Source organism: Mustela lutreola, chromosome 8 (genome assembly GCF_030435805.1).
Source record: "Mustela lutreola isolate mMusLut2 chromosome 8, mMusLut2.pri, whole genome shotgun sequence".
Classification (NCBI taxonomy): Eukaryota; Metazoa; Chordata; class Mammalia; order Carnivora; family Mustelidae; genus Mustela; species Mustela lutreola.
Window position 1 is genome coordinate 144463051 of NC_081297.1, and position 20293 is coordinate 144483343.

At 59.2% G+C, this 20293-nt stretch overlaps 2 protein-coding genes across 3 annotated transcripts in view; one reads left to right on the forward strand and one right to left on the reverse strand.

Moving 5' to 3' along the window:
• Nucleotides 1–4992, forward strand: part of ACO2 (aconitase 2) — a 51278-nt gene extending 46286 nt beyond the window's left edge. The window contains exons 12-18 of the mRNA XM_059187103.1: nt 395–506; nt 1103–1225; nt 1475–1630; nt 2541–2732; nt 3097–3229; nt 3946–4067; nt 4472–4992. Coding sequence (XP_059043086.1) covers nt 395–506; nt 1103–1225; nt 1475–1630; nt 2541–2732; nt 3097–3229; nt 3946–4067; nt 4472–4609 — 976 coding nt within the window. The 3' untranslated portion in view covers nt 4610–4992. The remainder of the gene's footprint in view (nt 1–394; nt 507–1102; nt 1226–1474; nt 1631–2540; nt 2733–3096; nt 3230–3945; nt 4068–4471) is intronic.
• A 1085-nt stretch (nt 4993–6077) lies between these two features.
• POLR3H (RNA polymerase III subunit H) lies at nt 6078–18171 on the reverse strand. 2 transcript variants are annotated; one of them, XM_059187106.1, is made up of 6 exons: nt 17729–18171; nt 14938–15034; nt 9271–9357; nt 8783–8837; nt 7210–7411; nt 6078–6302 (listed from the first exon to the last, which is right to left on the reverse strand). In XM_059187106.1, exons 1-6 carry the CDS (start codon nt 17837–17839, stop codon nt 6249–6251), a joined length of 606 nt encoding a protein of 201 aa, XP_059043089.1. In that variant the 5' UTR covers nt 17840–18171; the 3' UTR covers nt 6078–6248. The 2 variants fall into 2 exon arrangements, with proteins under 2 accessions (XP_059043089.1, XP_059043088.1); XM_059187105.1 differs by having other exon boundaries at nt 8783–8846; nt 17729–18170.
• Between the last annotated feature and the right edge of the window lie 2122 nt (nt 18172–20293).

Here is a 20293-nt window from a genome sequence, read left to right on the forward strand (position 1 = left end):
AGTGTTACTGGGTGGAGAGAACAGACTCAGACCCAGGCCTCTAGCTTCGGGAGCTACTGCACATTAGAAGACTCTTCTAGGAAGGACCGGAAAGTTGGGCTGGAAATAAAGAGAAGGAGCAGCCACCTGGCTGAAGCCAGACGCAGGCCAGGGGCTCTGACGGAGCCATTTGAGCGGAGGCAGCGGCCCCCAGCCAGGAAACTTGGGCCTTGGTCTGGGCTCTACCTGCCTTACGTGTGATCCTGGGCTCCCTCCTGTGTCTGTGTGAGTCCCAGGGAGGAGGTGGCTGTTTCGGGGTCTCTCCGTTGCCCTGTTCTCTGTTATAAACCAGGCGCGATGGGCTTGGTGACAACGGCAGACACGCTTAATTTAACCGTCTCCTCTGGCCTGGCAGGAAGGACATCAAGAAGGGGGAGAAGAACACCATCGTCACCTCCTACAACAGGAACTTCACCGGCCGCAACGACGCGAACCCCGAGACCCACGCCTTTGTCACGTCCCCGGAGGTGAGCCTGCCCATCGGGGCCGCGACCCGGGACGGCCTCTGGGGCCCTGCCGCCCCTGGCTGGTGGGTGGGGGATATGGAGCCTGGGGCCGGGCGTCTGACCCTGCGGGGCTGCGGCCGGAGGGTTGGCATTGCAGAGCAAGGGGCTGTCTGGGTGGAATCCAAGAGCCTCAGGCCTCAAGCGTCACAGTTAGTCACGAGCCGGTGCTTGGAGTCACTGTCCGGGAGAAAGGGCAGCTCTGCCTCTACCCAGTCATGTGAGCTTGGCTGTGTCACACTGCTCTGTGCCGAGGATCCTGTTAGGGTCACAGGATGAGGATGGAAAGTGCTTGACTGTCTCCACCGGGCAGGCGGCCTCTGTGAAGAGCACTGCGCCAAGTGCTCGGGGGCTCGGCGGGCTTTCAGCCTCAGCCCAGGCCCGTGGCCCAAGCCCCCAGAGACATCTTGCAGCTTTGGCCTCTGGGGAGGACTTACATGGGGAGGACTCCGGTGTACCTGCTCCGTACTCTGTTTCCGTCTGGGCTCCTCCTCGGGAGGGGGGCGTGGTGACAGGAGTGGTGTTGGCTACTAATCAGCAGTGGGCCACCTCCATTCCAGATTGTCACAGCGCTGGCCATCGCGGGCACCCTCAAGTTCAACCCAGAGACTGACTTCCTGACGGGCAAGGACGGCAAGAAGTTCAAGCTGGAGGCCCCAGATGCGGACGAGCTTCCCCGGGCGGTGAGCAGGCGCCACTGCCCTGTGCTCTCGGCCGCTGTGGGCCGCTCACTCCGGGGCTAAGACCCTCCTTCCGGGCATGCCAGCGTCCGGGCGCTGCCCTTCCTGGGCACGCAGGACCATCCTGGGAGTGAGAATGAGGCAGCTCCGTGCATCGGAGGGGAAGGCAGGGGACACGGGAGGCCGTCTTCTACAAGCACCTCTACGTGGGGACTGAGGACTCAGCCCCCAGCACGTCCCAATCTTCTGCAGGAGTTTGACCCTGGGCAGGACACCTACCAGCACCCTCCCAAGGACAGCAGCGGGCAGCGAGTAGACGTGAGCCCCACCAGCCAACGCCTACAGCTCCTGGAGCCTTTTGACAAGTGGGACGGCAAAGATCTGGAGGACCTGCAGATCCTCATCAAGGTCAGCATCAGTGTCGCGGGGCTGGGGCGGGGAGAACAGCCCTGGCTCACCCCGGCCCTGCCCTCCGCCGGAAGGGTGGAGAAACCACAAGTTTTCCCCTGGGCCCCCGCGGGGAAGGTCAGGCCGGGGACGGGGCCTCCCAGTGTTCCTTTCTCTTCTACCCCCTGCCGGGCTGAGCTGGAGCTGGCTGGCGGTGTCTGGGGTGCTCTGCGGCCACTCGGGAGGGCCACCAGCAGCGGCCACAGGCAGTGGGTGCCGTGCGGGCAGGACCAGAAGGGCACCAGGTCTCCACACCTCTGGCTTGACCACCTGGGCTCCGGAAGCCACGGAGTCCTCTGCTCCCGCGGTTGGGTGTCAGTCGGCCTGGCCTGTGTTAGGGAGCCCGGCAGACGCAAGCCTTTGTGGTGTGCCCAGAGGCCTGGGACCCACGTCAGCCATGATGTCCTGCTGTTGATGGAGGGCCTTCAAGCAGCGGCAGCCCGTGTTAAGCCCACATGATAGATAGAAGTGGTCACCAGCCAGGACACCTCCTCGGACTCCTCTGGGTCCAGCCTGAGGTCCTGTAGCTGGTCTTCCTGCCGGGGCAGCACTTGCCAGGGGGCTGGGTCTGAAGACTGAGCGAGCAGACCTGCCTGTCCAGCCCCTGCCCCTGAGAGTGTCCTGTCCCAGACCACTCACTGAGCAGCCCAGGGCCTTCGAGGGGTTGGGGACGGTCTTGCCTGAGCCCTCGTGGGCAAAGTGTGGGAAAGCCAGGGCGTCACACCGTGTGTCTAAAGCCAGACCTGCTGCCCTCAGCACGGCTCCCGGGTCACAATTGCTGGGCGCGCTGCAGCCTCTAGAGGGCGTCTCCCTCCCTCCGCCTCTCTTGCGCCTTCCCCTGATCTCCGTCCTCTCTTCTCACAAATCCAAGGTCAAAGGGAAGTGTACCACTGACCACATCTCGGCCGCTGGCCCCTGGCTCAAGTTCCGCGGGCACCTGGACAACATCTCCAATAACCTGCTCATCGGCGCCATCAACATCGAAAATGGCAAGGCCAACTCGGTGCGCAATGCTGTCACCCAGGAGTTTGGACCTGTCCCCGACACCGCCCGCTACTACAAGGTGGGTCCGAGGCAGGGGTGGCAGGGGTGCTGTCTCCCCAGGAGCCCACACCAGTAGCTGCGCGGTTGAAGGGTGCCCTGGTGCCCATCCCGTGTCCCCTCTGTCATATACTCCTGGGCTCTGCTCTCACCCTGTGGCCTTCCCCCCACTCCTGCCTCTGTCCTGAGCATGTCCCCAGGCCCCGTGCAGAGTCAGGGCCCACATCTGATCCCTTCCATCCCCTCAAGGCCTCTTTGGGGCCCGATTCACCTGATTGCCCAGGCAAGGAGGGGCCTCTCTAGCCCCTTGACCTGTGAACCTCGGGAAGCCCAGGGGCAGCAGGCGGGGGCCAGCGCCCCTCACACTGGCCTCACTTGCCCGACAGAAACATGGCATCCGGTGGGTGGTGATCGGAGACGAGAACTACGGGGAGGGCTCGAGCCGGGAGCATGCGGCGCTGGAACCTCGCCACCTCGGGGGCCGGGCCATCATCACCAAGAGCTTTGCCAGGATCCACGGTAAGGTGGAGCCCGGGTCCAGCCACATCCGCCTGCCCTCACCGGCAGCCCGTGGTCCCCCGCCCTGCCGGCGGCGGGGGCAGGCCTGGAGCCACACACACGCTTGGTTTCCACGCCGTGTCCGCGGCTCCCATTTTCCACCACAGTCTCCGTCCCTTCCGAGTTCCGTTGAGTCCCCGGCCCACAACTTCCCGAAGTGGGAACTTGCTTCCAGACTTGCAGACCCAGCAGCAGTTGACGTGAGCATCTGCGGGGAGGCCAGCGGAGACCCCAGCCGGCGCGCTGGGCTCCGGTGGAAGGGACCCCGTCTCCGGGGCTGTGGCCGCCCCGGTCCTTCCAGTTCCGCGCCGTAGTCTCCAGATGGCAGGACCCGGTCCTCTCTGTCCCAGCGCCCTCGCTGGGGTTAGAAAAGGAAGCTAGGGGCACCTGGGTGGCTCAGTGGGTTGAAGCCTCTGCCTTCGGCTCAGGTCATGATCTCAGGGTCCTGCGATCGAGCCCCGCATCGGGCTCTCTGCTCATTGGGGAGCCTGCTTCCTCCTTTCTCTCTGCCTGCCTCTCTGCCTACATATGATCTCTGTCTGTCAAACAAATAAATAAAATCTTTAAAAAAAAAAAAAGGAAAAAAAAGAAAAGGAAGCTCTTAGGCTGGTGAGGCTCCCCGAGCAGAGAAGCAGGGACTGGCGCTCTATGGACTCCGTGTGCCCTTTGCCTTCTAGAAACCAACTTGAAGAAGCAGGGCTTGCTGCCCCTCACCTTCGCCGACCCAGCCGACTACAACAAGATTCACCCCGTGGACAAGCTGACCATCCAGGGCCTGAAAGACTTTGCTCCTGGCAAGGTCAGGAGGCCAGGGAAGGAGGGCGGGTCGGGGACCCCCACCTTGCTTCTCCTCCACCGGTTTCTGGCCCCAATTGCTCCTCCTCCCATGAGCCTTTGTTTCAGCTGGAAGGGCCCTTAAATTCTCCAGGGACCCCCCCCCCCCTTGGAGGGAAGAAAGTACCTTCCCCGAGACAGGGTGGAGCCAGCTTAGGCCCCCCTCGTTAGCTCAGGCCAAGAGCCTGCGCAGAGCAGGACCCTCTTGGCCCTGGGAGTTACGCCATCCACGTCTCACTGTGGCCACCCAAGCCTGGGCCTGGCCTCTGGCCCCCAAGTTTCACCTCGAGTGTACCCCACCTTGCAGACCCTGCAGCAGAGCTCAGGGCCATGTTCCTAAGAGCCTCCACCTCCCCCCACTGCCTGCAGCCCTTGAAATGCATCATCAAGCACCCCAACGGGACCCAGGAGACCATCCTCCTCAACCACACCTTCAACGAGACCCAGATCGAGTGGTTCCGCGCCGGCAGCGCCCTGAACAGGATGAAGGAGCTGCAGCAGCATTAGGGCCCGGCCCTGCACCCGCCCGCCTGCTCCTCCGACCGGCTCCCGGGTGCCCGTGCGGCCCGCGCCTCATCAGAGCCGGATCTGCCCCAATCCAGCCATGGCTTCCTGCCCCGAGATGGTGTGGTCAGGCCTCCTGGCCTCCCCGCCCTCAGCCCGCCGAGTGACCCATGGTTGGGGGTGGGTCTTAAAAGAATGTTCCAGCCCCCCTGCCTTCCCATTTGTAGTCTGATTCAGACCTTGAGCAGCTCCATTCAACTGTATTTATTTTTATTACGAGACTCCCATCTAAAGTGTTCTCCTGCCTCATTTCACTGGTGGCTCAAGGATTTTAAAGAAACTTTTGCTCTTGCAAGGAAAATAAGAATCCAAACTCAGTGACTGTCCCTGTGTGTGAGTGGTGGTGTCCGTACTGTCGCCGACTCCGCGGCTCAGGGGTCTTTGTAGCCGGTTGGCAGAGGCCCCCCCGCTAGCCACGCCACAGCAGACCCGCCACTGCCGTGAAGGACACATGAGATGGTAGCTTTCCTGTGTCTTGTCGGCCTCCCCCCCCCCCCGCACCCCAGCATCCGCATAGCCCCCACTGTGTGCCAGGAGGCTGGGCCCGACATGGCATTTCCCCTGGCCCTGGGCACGGAGTTACCCCTCCAGACACCCTGAGGGGGACCGAGACCCCTTCCTACAGGCCACCTCACTCAAGGCCACGGCTGGGCAGGGGTGGGCACCGTCCCCTGCCCTGTGGCACCAGGCGGCGGCGGGCGTCGTTCTGCAGCTGCTCCCCACACCCACCCCGTGGAGACGCTCCACGGGCAGGACCTACACCTCCGCGCCCTGGTGCCTGTGTGAGCAGAAAAGGCCAGAGCAGGAGGCGGGCTCCGAGGACGGCCCTCCTCAGTGCGAGATTTGCCTGACAGAGACACCGTGTCCAGTGAGCGCCATAAAGCCGGGCTGCGGGTTCTGCGGAAGCGAGAAGAGGTGGGCGGGGCTGGCAAAGCCCTGCTGCTCAGTCAACAAGGCGGGGTTTGGCGTCGCCAGCAGGCCCCCACACGGTTCCTGGTGTGGCGGAGGTCACAAGTGACCGCTGTCCTACTGCGGGGAGGGATAACACAGCTGGTCACCAGCCCGGACCTCAGGCCACCTAAGCCCACGGCCTCCACTTTCCTGACGGGGCTGGTTTGGCTGAGTGCAGGCCCCCAGCTTCGCCCGCTGGTGGGGGAAAAGGCGGTTGTCCCTAAAAGGTCAAGACCTGACAATAACTAGTAGCTACCCCAGGCCAGCCTCTCGCTCAGTCACTTTAGAGCCACCAGGCTTAGCCCAGAGCCCAGCCTGAGGCCCACACTCTGTCAACCCCCAAGCCCTGCCAGGGTGGTGTGGGGGCAAGAGGGGTGTCCCCTACAGAAGGGAACCGGGAGAGGCAGGACATGTGGCCCAGCTGTGGCAGCTCGGTGATCTTCAATCACGGAGACAAGGGTGGCTCTTCCCTGACGATGCCGTCTGTTTATTAAGTCTGTGCTGTTGCCAAGAGGCAGAGGTCCAGAGAGACGGTGGGAGTTTGGGGGCAGCTCCAGCAGGGACGGGGCCAGGCTGGCGGGGTGCACACTCCGTTGCTCGGCATCTGTGGGAGCAGCTGCTGTCCTCACCTCTAGCTGCTCGTCCACCAGGAGAGAAGGCCCAGGCCCGGCTCACTGATCGATCCCTGTGGGAGAGAAAATGGGCACATTCCATCTGCCTTCAGGGCTCAAGCTACCTCGGGAGATGAAGGGACCAGTGGAGCCGGCACACACCAGCCAAGAGGATGGGGGGACATCAGGGGCCACCCCAGTATGCCTGGCTGGCACCTGGGAACACAGCCCATCTCCCCTCTCCCGCCCCAACCTCTCCTGAGGCCTCTAAGGAAAGCGCTGGTTCTCTAAGGGCATGGCCTCTGACCTCAAGGCCTCAGCTAGATCCGGTTCCCTTCCTCGCCCCCAGGCCCTGCCCAGACAGGGGCACCGGCTGCCGGGCCTGGACATGCTCTCAGTCCAGCCAGGAAGGCCCAGTGACCGTGTGCCCCAGCCTCCAGACACGTGGGGGAGGGGGTGCCCTTGGCCACCCAGATTTTGACAAAGCAAACCACCCACAGCACACATCCAAGAAACCCCTACTAGCAGGACCCAGGAATCTGTCCCACTTCATCCTGCATCGCTGTCGCTTCATGAAGGTAGACGACCCAGGGAACCCCAGTCAGATCTAGTCGCGGCTCCCCTGCTATCCTGTGCACGCGCCTGCTCGGTAGGGGAGCCCGAAAGAGGGTCACCCCTCCCCCCCGCAGCCCCACCATCGTGCCTGACGTACTCCCAGCAGCCTTGTCACTGGTGTGGGCTCCGTCCTCTGGCTATCAAGAGCCTGTGGCTCCCAGTGTGGGGCCGTGTCTGGCTCGGACACAGGATCCCTAGGGCGAGGTGACTAAGAACATCCCAGGGACCTGCGCCCTGACCTAGGGGAAAGGCCCCAGGCCAAGAGCAAGTCAACACCCCCAGAAGCCGCTCCCAGCCTGGCTTCTCCAGCACGCCCCCCCCCACACACCGCTGCCCTCAGTCTTGGCCGCGGTGTCAGCGTCTCACCACGAGCGTGTACGGAGCCTCCTTCTTTGGCAGCTCCTCGCTGGACGACGTGGCCTCGGCCGAGCTGGGCCCCGTGGGGGACGTGTCCACGAAGCTCTCGTCCACCACCCGGAAGCGGATCTCCTCGCCGGTGTCCATGTACAAGTCGTGCGCTCCCTCCTCGGTCTCGTACTCCCACACCCACACCTGCTCGGCCTCGTCGCTGGCGGGGCGCGGGGTCAAGGCACCAACCAGGCGGGAGGGGGCCCACAGGTGGGGGATTCCTGCCCCCGGGGAAACCCGATCAGGGAGATCACCTTGGCTGGGGTGTCCAGGAGAGGCGGGCCCAGGCCACACGCGAGCAGCCAGGCTGGGCAAGATCCGGGCTGCGGAGGGGGGAGCGGGAAGTCTGGGGGGCACAGGCTCCCCCACCCAGACCCACAGCCAGGTGGGCACAATCCTCGGCCCCAGAGCAGGAAGGAGGCTCAGCAGCAGAGCGAGCCCCACCTCTCGAGGCCTCTTGCGGCCCGGAGTGCGCTCCCTGCTGGGTCTGACTCGGCCCATGTGTCCTCTCGGGGCGGCTGCCACACTTGGGAGCGGCTGTGCCCTGGGTCCCCCTGTCCGCAGAGACTGTGGCAAGGCCTGCCCTCGTGGGGCTGCAGTGAGGGGGGCAGGAAGCAGTGCACCCAGAAGGTGCTTCCCGCGGGACCCGCCTGGGGGGCCTAAGAAACCGGGGGGCCTGGGGAGCAGCCGGAGCAGGGCTGTGTCCCCACACGTCCCACCCCGCAACCCTTCCGCTGCGCCCTGAACACGCAGCACAAGGAGCTTCCCGGTGTTAGGGAGGACAGCACGGCAGACGGAGGGTCACCCGCCAGGGCCCACAGCCAGCGCGAGGCCAGGACCGGGTTCCCTGACAGGCCCCGGCGTCCCACGCAGGCCAGGCCTGAGCGCAGCACCTGGGCCTCCCGGCAGAGCCCACGTCCTCCCTCAGCCCACACCGCAGCGCCACCGCGCCCTCTAGTGGCCGTCACGCGCAGGGTCGCGCCCCAACCCCTGGGCGCCAGGGCCCCTACTGGGCCGCAGGGGACACAGTCCTGACCAGATGGGGTCCCGTCCAGGGAGCAGTCTCAGCGAGGACGCCCCAGAAACACACAATCCCAATGCTGCTGGGCCAGGGCTGGGGCAGGGCAATGGGGGAAGCCAGCAGAGGGGAACAACTCAGCCCAGGACCGCAGGGCAGTCAAGGCCTTCAACCATGTTGTCCACACAGCAGGGAGGGGGAGAGGGAGTGAGTCGGGCAAACCTCCCCAGAGCGGGGATCTCCGAGATGATCCCTGAGACGACAACCTAAGCCCAGCAAACAGCACACCCCCTACAGAGCCTGCGCTCGGATGGGCACCGGTGCGGGACGCCACGGGAGCTGCCACGGGGGCAGGGGCAGGTCAACACCACACACATGCAGACCCAGGGGCGAGGGTGGACACACAGGTCAGCAGTGTCAGATCACAGGCCCCAGGGTCACCCCCAGGAGCGGGGACTGTCCTTTGGAAAGACCTGAGCTCCCCTGTGCCCCACCTCAACCTTGGGAGGATACAACTTGGCTGGCTGCTGCAGCGACTCGGGGGGAATGAGGATGTCATCGAAGAACCCTAGAGAGACTGGAACATGTGCAGAAGCGACAGCATGGGACCAGGGCGGTTGTCGCCATGGAAATCGGAGCCCCCCACCCCGCTCGGAGCCCCGCGCCTCTACCTGTGCCTCTCAGCCCCCCAAACCTGCAGCGGCGGACACCACACAAAACAGGGGCCAGAAGGTGCCGGGGACCCCTGAGTGCTCGCCCCGAGGTCCTGAGTTACAGCCTCACGGTGAAGCCCAGGGCTGGCCGAAGCCATCCCTGAGCACTGAGCACGAGGGGGGCTCTCCCTCCCTCCCTCCCCGGCTTCCCTGACAGTGTGGAAGCTTCTGCGTCCGACCCCTCCCCTGACCTGCGGCCCAGCACAGAAGCTGAAGGCAGGCCTGCTGGTCTGGCCGCTGGCCCCAACGAGCTCCCAGCTTCGTCTGAGGAGTTGGGGCCGCCGTTACCGTGCACTCCCTCCGGGCTGCAGCCTTTGATCTTGCCGATCAGAATCTCATCCAGGAAGGGATGGAACACCACGTAGCGAAAATGGACTGGAAGTGAAGGCAAAGTATTAGGGACGAGCTGGCAGGTGAGGGACGGCCGCTCGGGGCGGCCCCGGCTTCCCATGTCGACCGGACTCGCCAGACCTGGAGGCCCTGCGGCTAGCTGGGAGTCTGCTACCCAATACCCCTGGGGGTCCAGATCCACGCTGGAGGGACCCACACACCGTCCCCTCAAGGCCACAGTGTGGCCCCCACAACAGGCCAACAGCAGTGGCCCGGAATGGAGAGCCTGAATGGAGAGCCCCCAAGCTCACCTGACAAGTCACTCCTGAACCCAGATTCTGGGCCGCGGATGACTCCAAAGTCAACTCGACCCTCCCTCTAGACTCACTCCCCTAAATTCTAAAGCAGAGAGAAGTAACGGGCAAAGCGAGCCGGGCTCAGGATCAAGTTCACCGTCTCCCTCTGACGTGAAAGTTTGCCCCAGGCACAGCTCTGATCTGGAACAGGAAGTTTAAAATGCCCTGAAATGGAAGGGGCCATGGGGAGGCAGAGGCGCGGGGGCAAAAAAAAATGCCTCTGGGGGTTCTCATGCGCTGCCTTTGGTGGTCCCCACCCAGCAGAACCCCAGGAAGATGTCAGCTCAGGTCCGTGCCCACATCACAGATGGACCCCCTGGACATGGCAGAAGCCACTGCCTTGTCACTCCTGCCCCTGACACCCCCAAAGGGGTGACCGGCACTGGCCTGAGGAGAACCGTGAGGCCACGTCCTGCCGGTGACACGGGGCCCACCGAGGCCCACCAGTGTCGGTTGTCATACATCCCCGCTGTGAAGACGGGGAAGCAGCTCTGAGGGCTGCGTCACCTGCTCCCAGCCACACAGCTCTTCCGCCCTGCTGTCCCCGGGGAAGACGCGGAGTCCTTCCGGACCACCAGACAGGGCACAAGGGGACGCTACCGTCCTTGGTCAGCTTTCATCCCCAGGCAGGCTCCCGCCACCAGCATCCTCGGCCAGCCGCTCTGCCCATCCTGCCCTCAGGCCAGTCGGGCAGACGGGGGCCCCAGGTCCCTGCCAGGTGGCCTCTCTGGGGCCCCGCCGGGCAGGAAGTACGAGGGAAAAAGGGGGCAGCTGCTGTCCCCGCCCTCCCGGCGACGAGAGCCTCATGCTGACCCTGCAGATTGCAACTGGGGACAGCCAAGGGTCGCTCATCCACAGGGTGGGAAAGCCCCGTCCCCCATGTGACTCGATGCTCAGTTCAGCTTACCAAATGCCCACAGAGCCTCTCCCGAGTCTGTGCCAGGGCCGGTGTGGGCACCAGGCTTATGGGGACAGAGCAGCACGTGGGCCTGCGCCCAGGGAGCTCTGGCCCGGAACCACCACACAGGGTGGCCAACCCAGGCGTCCATCGACGGACAAACGCAGAAACAGTGTCCCCACATAACGGGACACCATTCAGCCTCCAGAAGGGAGTACAGACACCCGCCACGATGGGAATGAAGCTTGCGGACATCACATCACACAGAATGAGCCCGTTGCTGAGAACCACATACCGCGTGATTCCATTTACACGAAATGTCCAGAGGAAGCGAATCCAGAGACAGAAAGCAGATCAGTGCCTGCCAGGAGCTGGGGGAGGGGGGAATGAGGAGCCACTGCTGACAGGTACGTGGTTGCTTTTTTGAGGCAGGAAAAATGTTCTGGAATTAGATCGTGGGGACAGTTGCACAGCTCTGTGAATATCCTAAAGAGCTACTGAGTGGTAAGCTCTAAAAGGGTGAATTTTATGGCATGTAAATTAGATGTCCATTAAAAACAAACAGGAGGGGCGCCTGGGTGACTCAGTGGGTTGGGCCTCTGCCTTCAGCTCAGGTCATGATCCCAGGGTCCTGGGATCGAGCCCCACATCAGGCTCTCTGCTTGGCAGGGAGCCTGCTTCCCCCCACCCCGCCTGCCTCTCTGCCTGCTTGTGACCTGTCAAATAAATAAATAAAATATTTAAAAATAAAATAGGAGGCTACAGACCAGGGCGAGAGCCGGCCGGGTGAGGCTGTACTGGGGCAGGCAGACAGGAGCCGGGAGAGGCAGCCAGGGCGGGTCCGCAGGACCATCAGGGGAGGACCTGCTCTCAGGTGCGGGCTCGGGCCAAGTCCCGGGAGAAGCGTGGCTGCCTCGGGATGCACTGGGTTTCTGCAAAGGGCAGACACGAGATGACGGCACCTGTATGCAGGACCCTGCGTGGTCAAATTCACAGCGACGGGAAGTGCAGTGGTGGTTTCCAGAGCCTGGAGCGGCGACTGCGGGGGAGGGGCAGAGCTTGGGGCTGGGAAGGTGACAAGGCTGGGGGGGCCACACGGCCATGACTGTACTCGGTGCCATTGAACTGGCGCGAGAAATGGTTAACACGGTGAATCTTGTATTTACCACAACTTACAAAAAGAGAAAACAGAACAAAGCAAAGTCTGGGCACGAAGACAGTCCGCTCTGGAGCTCTGAGCAGGCGGGGGTGGCAGGGCAGGGCAGGGGGGTTTCCCCCGGGGGGCCGGGGCCGGCCGGCTGGTGGGGCAAGAGGAACACGGCACGGGTGCCACGTGCAAGTACCCTAAGTACAAGAGCTGGGGCTGCGCACCTGGGCGCAGCGTCACAGTCACGGACGCTGACGTCCTGCGAGCACCTGAGAGAGGAGAAGCGATCCAGCCCGGGGAGAAGGGTACAAGGCAACAAGCAAACCAAGAGTCCTCAACGCAGACGGGGCAGCGTGGTGCTGGGGCCTCCTTCCGCGCACCCTGGCCACAGCCCTGGGTGAGGCAGCAAGGACGGGCCCGGCGTGGAGGATCAGCCTGGAAGCGTGGCCATGGATCCCCACGCCAGAACGTCACTCTGCACGGCGCTCCGGGAGCACACGGGCTTCACGGCTCCAAGTGCTGACCCCATTTTACAGATGATGAACCCGAGGCCAAGACAGGCAGAGTTACCTGCCTAAGGCCCGCATCCGGCGACGGGGGTGGGGCAGAGCCAGAATTCAAATCCAAATCCAGGTCCATGTGACAGGCCTGACGCGGGGCCCTGATCCTCACATCTCATTTCCGAGGAACGAGGGGGCCCAGGGCACACTGGGGGTGTGGAGTGGGGGGCTAAGAAAACCCACAGTGAAAATCTTACACCAAGTGGCAGAAACAACCAAATGAAAGAACAGAATTTCCTCAATTTATAGAATTTATAACTTTTTTCTCCCAGGGTTCCTTGAAGTTCTGGTGCCTCTTATCACTCGTCCCCTGGACAACCGTCTAAGGGCAGAGGCTGGGCTCAGCTCCAGGGCACCTTTCTCTGTAAACAGAGGCCCCGTGGTCCTGTTTTCACGTCACCCGTTTTATTTTTCCGCGAAGTGCTCCTAGTGCGTACAAATTCAGCCTGTCTCCTGGGGCTGTCCACAGAGCACCGTGACATCTCCGTGAACTAATCAGGTCTCTGGATTCCTGGACACAGACACCAGGCAGCCACACGGCACGTTCCGGAATGCTGGACATCTCTGTGCCCAGAGGCTGACCAGGACGGCTAGGGCTGGGCTCCTGACCCTTGGCCTCTTGTGAGAAGCCCCGGGCTCCTTGCTAAAGTGCCGTCCGCGGGCTGCCTCCGGAGACCGTGAATCAGCAGCTCCGAGTGATGCCAAGCTGCAGACCTACCCTCTGGGAAGCGCGAACCACCTCCGAGCCCCCCCACCCCTGCTTCTGATCTGGCTGGGTGCAGGGAGGAGAGAGAACGCCCCACTCCCTCCCTGAGACCCTAGCCAAGGGGACCGTCCCTCTACACGGTCCAGGACTGGTACCCAACCGGCCCTGCCCTTCCCAGGGTGCACCCTCCTTTGCTACTGGATGGCAGTTCCTCCCATCCGAAGGCGGAGTCTATCTGCCCCTCCCTTGTCCCAGCCTCAACCACGTGACCTGCTCTGGCCAATGGACTATAAGCAGAGGCTTGAGAAGTTGCTTGTAGGCTGGCCCAACCGCACCGGTATGGGAAGATGGGACCACTTGCTGCCGAGCCCTCCCCAGGAAGCCTCTCCCCACCAGCTAGTCTGCCAACCACCGGACACTGAGGCCACCTGCCCCCATCCAGCCTGGGACAGGACAGGCTAGCCCAGAAGAACCCATTTAGAGGATCGACAGAATCAGGACAAACAGTTCAGATCAAGGAGCCCCCGAGCCCTCACTGTGTGCCAAGGACACAAGGACTGATCCTAGGACCTTTGCACATACTAATTTAGTATTCTTACAACAGTCTTGTAATATAAACTCTATTGTTAACTACATTTTATAGGCAAGGAAACAGCAGCACAGAAAGATTACATATTCTGCAAAGGACACAGAGCAGTAAGTGGCCAAGTTGGGATATGAATTCAGAGGCTACACTTAACCATTATGTCCTAGTGCCCCACAAAGTCCCCCACCCTCAGCGAGCCTCCTCCCCAAGCGACAGATGCACTCACCTCTGCTCTCCATTTTTAATTCTTTTTTAAATATTTTATTTTTAAGTAATCACTACACCAAACAGGGGTCTTGAACTCACAGCTCCCAGATCAAGAGTCACCTGCTCTACCAACTGAGCCGGCCAGGTGCCCCTGCTCTTCACTTTTAACGCAGCAATGACCACTCCAAGTGCCCCTACCTGTCCAGCCACCCCCCAACCAGACCGGGCAGCCTGACGGCCAGGCAGAGCAGAGCTCAGTAAGAAATGAGACCAAAGGGAGCACAGACACAGAGCCACAATCGCAGAGCGACAGAGGCCGCCAGATGTCGAGCATCTGGCTTGGTCGTGTAGCGACAGACTCTTAGCTCAGGTCTGGATCTCAGGGTCGTGAGGTCGAGTGGGACATCGGGCTCCACATTCGGTAAGGAGTCAGCCTTTCCCTCTCCCACCATGGGCACGTGCACACTCTCTCGCACTCGCTCTCTCTCAAATAAATGAATGAATAAAATCCTTAAAAAAATAAAAATTAAAAACAATCTCCTCGGGCACCTGGGTGGCTCAGAGGGTTAAGCCTCTGCCTTCAGCTCAGGTCATGGTCCCAGGGTCCTGGGATCGAGTCCCGCATCGGGCTCTCTGCTCAGCGGGGAGCCTGCTTCTTTCTCTCCCTCTGCCTGTCATTTCCTCTGTTTGTGCTCTCTCTCTCTGGCAAATTAATTAATTAATTAATTAAAAAACAAACAAAAAAACCCAATCTCCTCATCCACCGTTTCTTACAGATGAGGAAACCAAGGCCCAGATGGGAAAATTCTGCCCACTATCACCTGGTCAGTTCCTGGCAGTCACAACTAGGCCTCAGGTCTCCCAATCCCTAGGCCAGGATTCCCACAACCAAAAACCAAACCCCAAGAAACCCAATGCCAAAGAGGAAAGGACAGGCCGCCCGGGTGGCTCAGTGGGTTGAGCCTCTGCCTTCAGCTCAGCTCATGATCCCAGGGTCCTGGCATCAAGTCTGGCTTTGGGCTCCCTGCTCAGCCAGGAGTCTGCTTCTCCCTCTGCCTCTGCTGTTCCCCCACCCCGCTTTTGCTTATGGGCTCTCTCTCTCAAATGAATAAATAAAAAATCTTAAAAAAAAAAAAAAAAAAAAAAAAGAGGAATAGGCACCCACCTTTGGTGTGTGACGCGCCATCCCCTGGGAACACGTAGGCGTCCTCCAGCTTGGTAATGTCGAACAGACAGATGCAGAGCCCCACGTTGTACACGACCTGTGTGCACCCGTGGACACACACACTGTGACACTGAGGTCCAGCTCCCCAGCATGCTCTCCTGAGACCCTCACCACCCAGGGCCAATATGATTACCCCCGTTTTATAGCCAGAAATGAGCTGGGGCACCGTCGGAGGTAACCCTGAGTCGGGGCCTCCCAAGGGTGTGGAGCTCTGGAAAGAGCGGGGCGTTTGTCACAAGGCAGATCCTGGTTACACTGCCAGTTCCAACACGCACTGCGTGACCACCAAGGTCACTTCTCTGAGCCTCAGTTTCCCCCATCTGCAAAAATGGACCTCCCACGCTGCAAGTTTGTTAAATAAGGAGAGAGCATGGATGTGACGCCCCTGCTAGTGTCTGGCTCACATGTTAGAAGTAAGCACTGTCAACCATGGGTCACTGTTATTATTAGTCAGGATCACTGATAACTAGGGAACCCTGGTTTAAACCTCCACGTCCTAAAGTCCCCAGATCCACGCTGGAACTCACAGCTCCGTGTCAGAGTCCTGGCTAATCCCCACTCTGCACACAAAGTAGGAGACACAGCCGTGGCCACAGGGACTGCAGCTGGCAGAGTGACACATGGCCAAGGGCCGGAGACTAGGCAGACAGCATCCCATGCCCCCATCCCCACCCCCACAGTGCTCCAAACCACTGACTCGCTTGGTATCATCTTATCTGCCACCAGTGTCATCACCTCCCAATTACAGATCCTGCAGACTGTTCAACGATTAGCAAGAAGCTCAGAGAACTCAGGGTCTGGGCCAGACCTCACCACGATGAGGTCTGGCTGGCTTCAGCAGCACAAGACCTGTGCCGTTGGCTGGACCACGGACCTCTTCTGTGCAGCCTCCTCTCAAATGACTCAAATACAGAAAACTCATCTCAGGGCGCCTGGGTGGCTCAGTGGGTTAAGCCTCTGTCTTCGCCTCAGGTCGTGGTCTCGGGGTCCTGGGATTAAGCCCTGCATCGAGCTCTCTGCTCAGAGGGGAGCCTGCTTCCCTCCTCTCTCTCTGCCTGCTTGTGATCTCTTTCTCTGTGTGTCAAATAAATAAAAAAATCTTTTTTAAAAAAAGGGGGTGCCTGGGTGGCTCAGTGGGTTAAAGCCTCTGCCTTCAGCTCAGGTCATGATCCTGGCATCCTGGGATCGAGCCCCACATTGGGCTCTCTGCTCGGCGGGAAGCCTGCTTCCTCCTCTCTCTCTGCCTACTTGTGATCACTATCTCTCTCTTAAATAAATAAATAAAATCTTAAAAAAATAAAATAAAATAAGACTCATCTCAACAGGTCACTGAAGGCCCCAAAGGGACTTCATTTCATTCTTGGACTTTTCACAGCTTCTCTCACCACGATGCTTGCACTTCATCCCACCACAGACCCCCTGGCCTTCTAACTCACAAAGCAGCCAGAAGCCATCCACTAAGGACTTCATGAGTTCTCTCCACCAACAGCTCCCCAGATCCATACACTTCCCTTCTATGACCTCACTCTAAGGAAAGGACCATCTAAAGCCAACCAACCTTCCTTTTGGCTGGCTCCTTCTAAGCCTATCACCTCCTGCTGGTCTACGTATGAAGACCAGTACCACCATGATATCCTGCAGGCCCATGCAGCTTGGTTCCTGCCACCTTTCCAGTCTGCCCTGCCCTCTCTTTCTGTGCCCAGGCCACACCAGCCTCCTCCATGTTATGATGGGTCAAGTATTCCCTTCCTGCCACAGGACCTTTGCACATGCTGTTTCCTTTGCCTGCCCAACTCTTCTCTCTGCACAGCCCTATCCCACCCTCAAAAATGAATCCCCTCTTCGGCATCATCTCTCAGCTCAAGCACAAATGCCACACCCCTAACAAGGCTGCTCTCTCCCTCACTGTAGGCAGAGATCTCCTTGTCGGAGACTTGTGAAGACCTGTCCTTCACAGCACCGACCTCAACTTGTCATCACATACTCAACTGTGGGTCCCTCTCATTCATATCTGCTCTCCTCACCATACTACAGGGCAGAACCTTGTCTGATTCATTCAGTCAGTGAACAATTATGGAACATATGCTGTGTGCCAGGCTCTGGCCAAATATGAAGGCACCATGTGGGGAAGACAAAGGTCCCTGCCATCATGGCGCTGGAAAGAAAAACCATAACCATCTAAGAAGGAAAGAGTGATACGACACAGAGTAACTGAGGGAGGATTACTTCAGAAAAGGCAGTGAGAAGGCCCCAGACCAGCGGTCACTAAGGCATGCTGGGCCTGGCACATAAAAGGTGCACAAACACTTTTCTGCAGGAATGAATAAACAAACCTCCTGGCCGTTAACTCTAAACCACTCTGTCCATCTTCACAAAAACAGTGCACGATTAGGCAGCCATTATTATTTCCATTTTACAAAGGGAAACTGAGGCCCAGCGGGGGTAAGCGACCTGCCCAAGACTGCAGAGTAATCTGGCAGTGTGGAACCTAGCATTTCCCAGTCAGAATGGCCTTTTTCAACCCCCGTTTCTTTTTCGATTCCCTCTAACATCCCATATGCAGGGGGATTACCCCCACCCCACCTACAGGTGAAGAAACCCAGTTCTGCGACGTTAAGCTACTTGCCCAAGGCCAAGGTTTGGCACGACCAAGGCCAGGCTGCAGCGGGCAGGTGGGCAGTGCCGGGCCCTCCGGTGCCAGGGCCTGTCAGCGACCCCGTCGGCCCAGTACCTTGTTGGCCAACTTTTTGTTCAGCTCCTCCGCAATGGAGTCGTTGAGCTTCCTTTCAAACTGCCACGGGGGGATCCGCACAGTGTCCACCATCTCCACCAGGACGAACATGCCGGCCCGCGCTGGGGCCCTGGGCGCCGTTGGGTCAGTCGCGCACCGTCTGGGGCCGAACCCCCTCCGCCCCGTCCCAAACGCCGAGACAGCCCCGACCACCACCACCAAGGCCGGCAATAGGGCTGCGCGGTAGGGCACCCGGGGCCCCGTGCGAGGCGTGCTCAGCTTCTGCAAAGTGAGGAAACTGAGGCTCAGCGGGAGAAGCCCTTACTCGGGTGGGAGGGGTGCGAACACCCGCCGCACGACCCCGCGCTGCCCAGCCACGAGCCACGCGCCGCGGCCACGCACCACCTTCCCACACGCAGCCGACTCAGGGCGAGATTCCGAATCCCGTCGCTTCCGGAGAACAGACCAATAAGAAGCCTTTGCCCGCCCCCCGACGCGGCGCGGGGCGGGGCGGGGCCTCCCCCTCTGCCGGGGCGGAGCTGACCGTCCTCGGGCCGCGCTTTCTGGTTGCTAGGCAACCGCTGTGGGTTCCAGACTTCACCTGCTGGGCGGGTGCTTTACTCTCTTATTCCTGGTCTCAGGTGGTGCTCTGTGCCACAGCCAGAGGGATCCTTCCAAAAGCCGGCACAGGATGCTTAGACCCCTCAGTACCCCGGGGGCGGGAGAATTAACTGGAAAGGGGCAGGCGGAACCTTTCTGGGGGTGACAGAAATGTTTCGTTATCTTCTTCTTAGGGGTGGGTTTCACAGGTGCATGCGATTGTCCTGGTGCCTGGCTGGCTCAGTTGGCAGGGGATGCAACCCTTGATAGCAGGGTCTGAGTTCAAGCCCCAAGCTGGGTATAGAGATTACTTTAAAATAAAAATATTTTTTAAAACCTCATCAAACTCAGCAGTTAGGATCTTTGCATTTAATTGCAGGCAGATTACATCTCAATTGAAAAGTGGCAATAATGGGGGCACCTGGGTGGCTCAGTGGGTTAAGCCGCTGCCTTCGGCTCAGGTCATGATCTCAGGGTCCTGGGATCGAGTCCCGCATCGGGCTCTCTGCTCGGCAGGGAGCCTGCTTCCCTCTCTCTCTCTCTCTCTGCCTACCTCTCCGTCTACTTGTGATTTCTCTCTGTCAAATAAATAAATAAAATAAAATAAAATAAAATAAAATAAAAGTGGCAATAAATTGGGACTAAAAAACAACCTCGGTAGTTTCCCATTAAACTAATAATAAAATAATAAACTAAATATATAAAAATAATAATAACTAATAATAAAGTCCGAAACTAGGCAGGCTCAGTTGTGGAGCTGGTGACTCTTGATCTCCAGATTGTGAGTTCAAGCCTACACCTTGAGTATAGAGATTACTTAAAATAAAACCTTTTTAAAAACCTCATCAAACTCGGGTGCCTGGGTGGCTCAGTGGGTTAAGCCGCTGCCTTCGGCTCAGGTCATGATCTCAGGGTCCTGGGATGGAGTCCTGCATCGGGCTCTCTGCTCAGCAGGGAGCCTGCTTCCTCCTCTCTCTCTCTCTCTCTGCCTGCTTTTCTGCCTACTTGTGATGTCTCTCTGTCAAATAAATAAAATAAAAAATCTTTAAAAAAAAAAAACAAACCTCATCAAACTCAACAGGATCTTTGCATTTAAATGTAGGTAGATTACATCTCAACTGAAAAGTGGTAATAAATTGGGACCAAAAAACAACCTCAGTAGTTCCCCATTAAACTAATAATAAAGTCCGAAACTTGGCTGGCTCATTTGCAGAGCTGGTGACTCTTGATCTCCAGATTGTGAGTTCAAGCCTACACCTTGGGTGTAGAGATTACTTAAAATAAATAAATAAACTGGGGCGCCTGGGTGGCTCAGTCAGTTAAGCATCTGACTTCGGCTCAGGTCATGATCTCAGGGTCCTGGGATCCAGTGTGTGGGTTGCTTTTCGGGGAGTCTGCTTGTCCCTCTCCTTCTTCCCCTCCCCAAGGCCCTGCTGGTGTGCTCGCTCTCTCTCAAATAATAAATATCTTAAAAGTAAATAATTAAGTCCAAAACCTTTATGATCGCTCACAAGTCCCTGTAGGATCTCACCTCTACCCACACCTCCAGCCCCATTTTGTTCTCTCCCCCGCCGCCCCTGCCAACCCCACTCATCTTCCTATCACGGGTAACATGGGCTTGGGCTAAGATAATTCAGCAGCTTGTCTGACATCGCGGGCTGTGGTGCAAGCAGGCCCATCTAAACCTCTGCATTGCCTCTAAAAGTTGGCGGGCTGTAGCAATCTACTGCTGTGTGTTTAAACCAAATAAAAATTTGAAAACGTAAAAAAAGTCTTGGGGTAGAGGAGAGAGGCGCTCGGAAATGCACGCTGCTTCACTTTGCAGATTTTACACGTGTAGCGCTATCTGCGTGAGGCCGGCTGCAGTGAGACTTAATTTGGCCTTCTCTGCATCCATATTTTTATTTTTAGGTCTGTCCGCCTCTCCTAGGGTGTGAGCGACTTGAAGACAGGGGGAAATGCTAC

Coding starts and splice junctions, on each gene's coding strand:
- POLR3H (XM_059187105.1), bottom strand. CDS start 17,839: ATGTTCGTCCTGGTGGAGATGGTGGACACTGTGCGGATCCCCCCGTGG. Junction 15,035..17,728: donor ACAAAAAGTTGGCCAACAAG/GTACTGGGCCGA, acceptor GGGTGCACACAG/GTCGTGTACAACGTGGGGCT. Junction 6,303..7,209: donor AGGCTCCGTACACGCTCGTG/GTGAGACGCTGA, acceptor TCTCTCCCACAG/GGATCGATCAGTGAGCCGGG.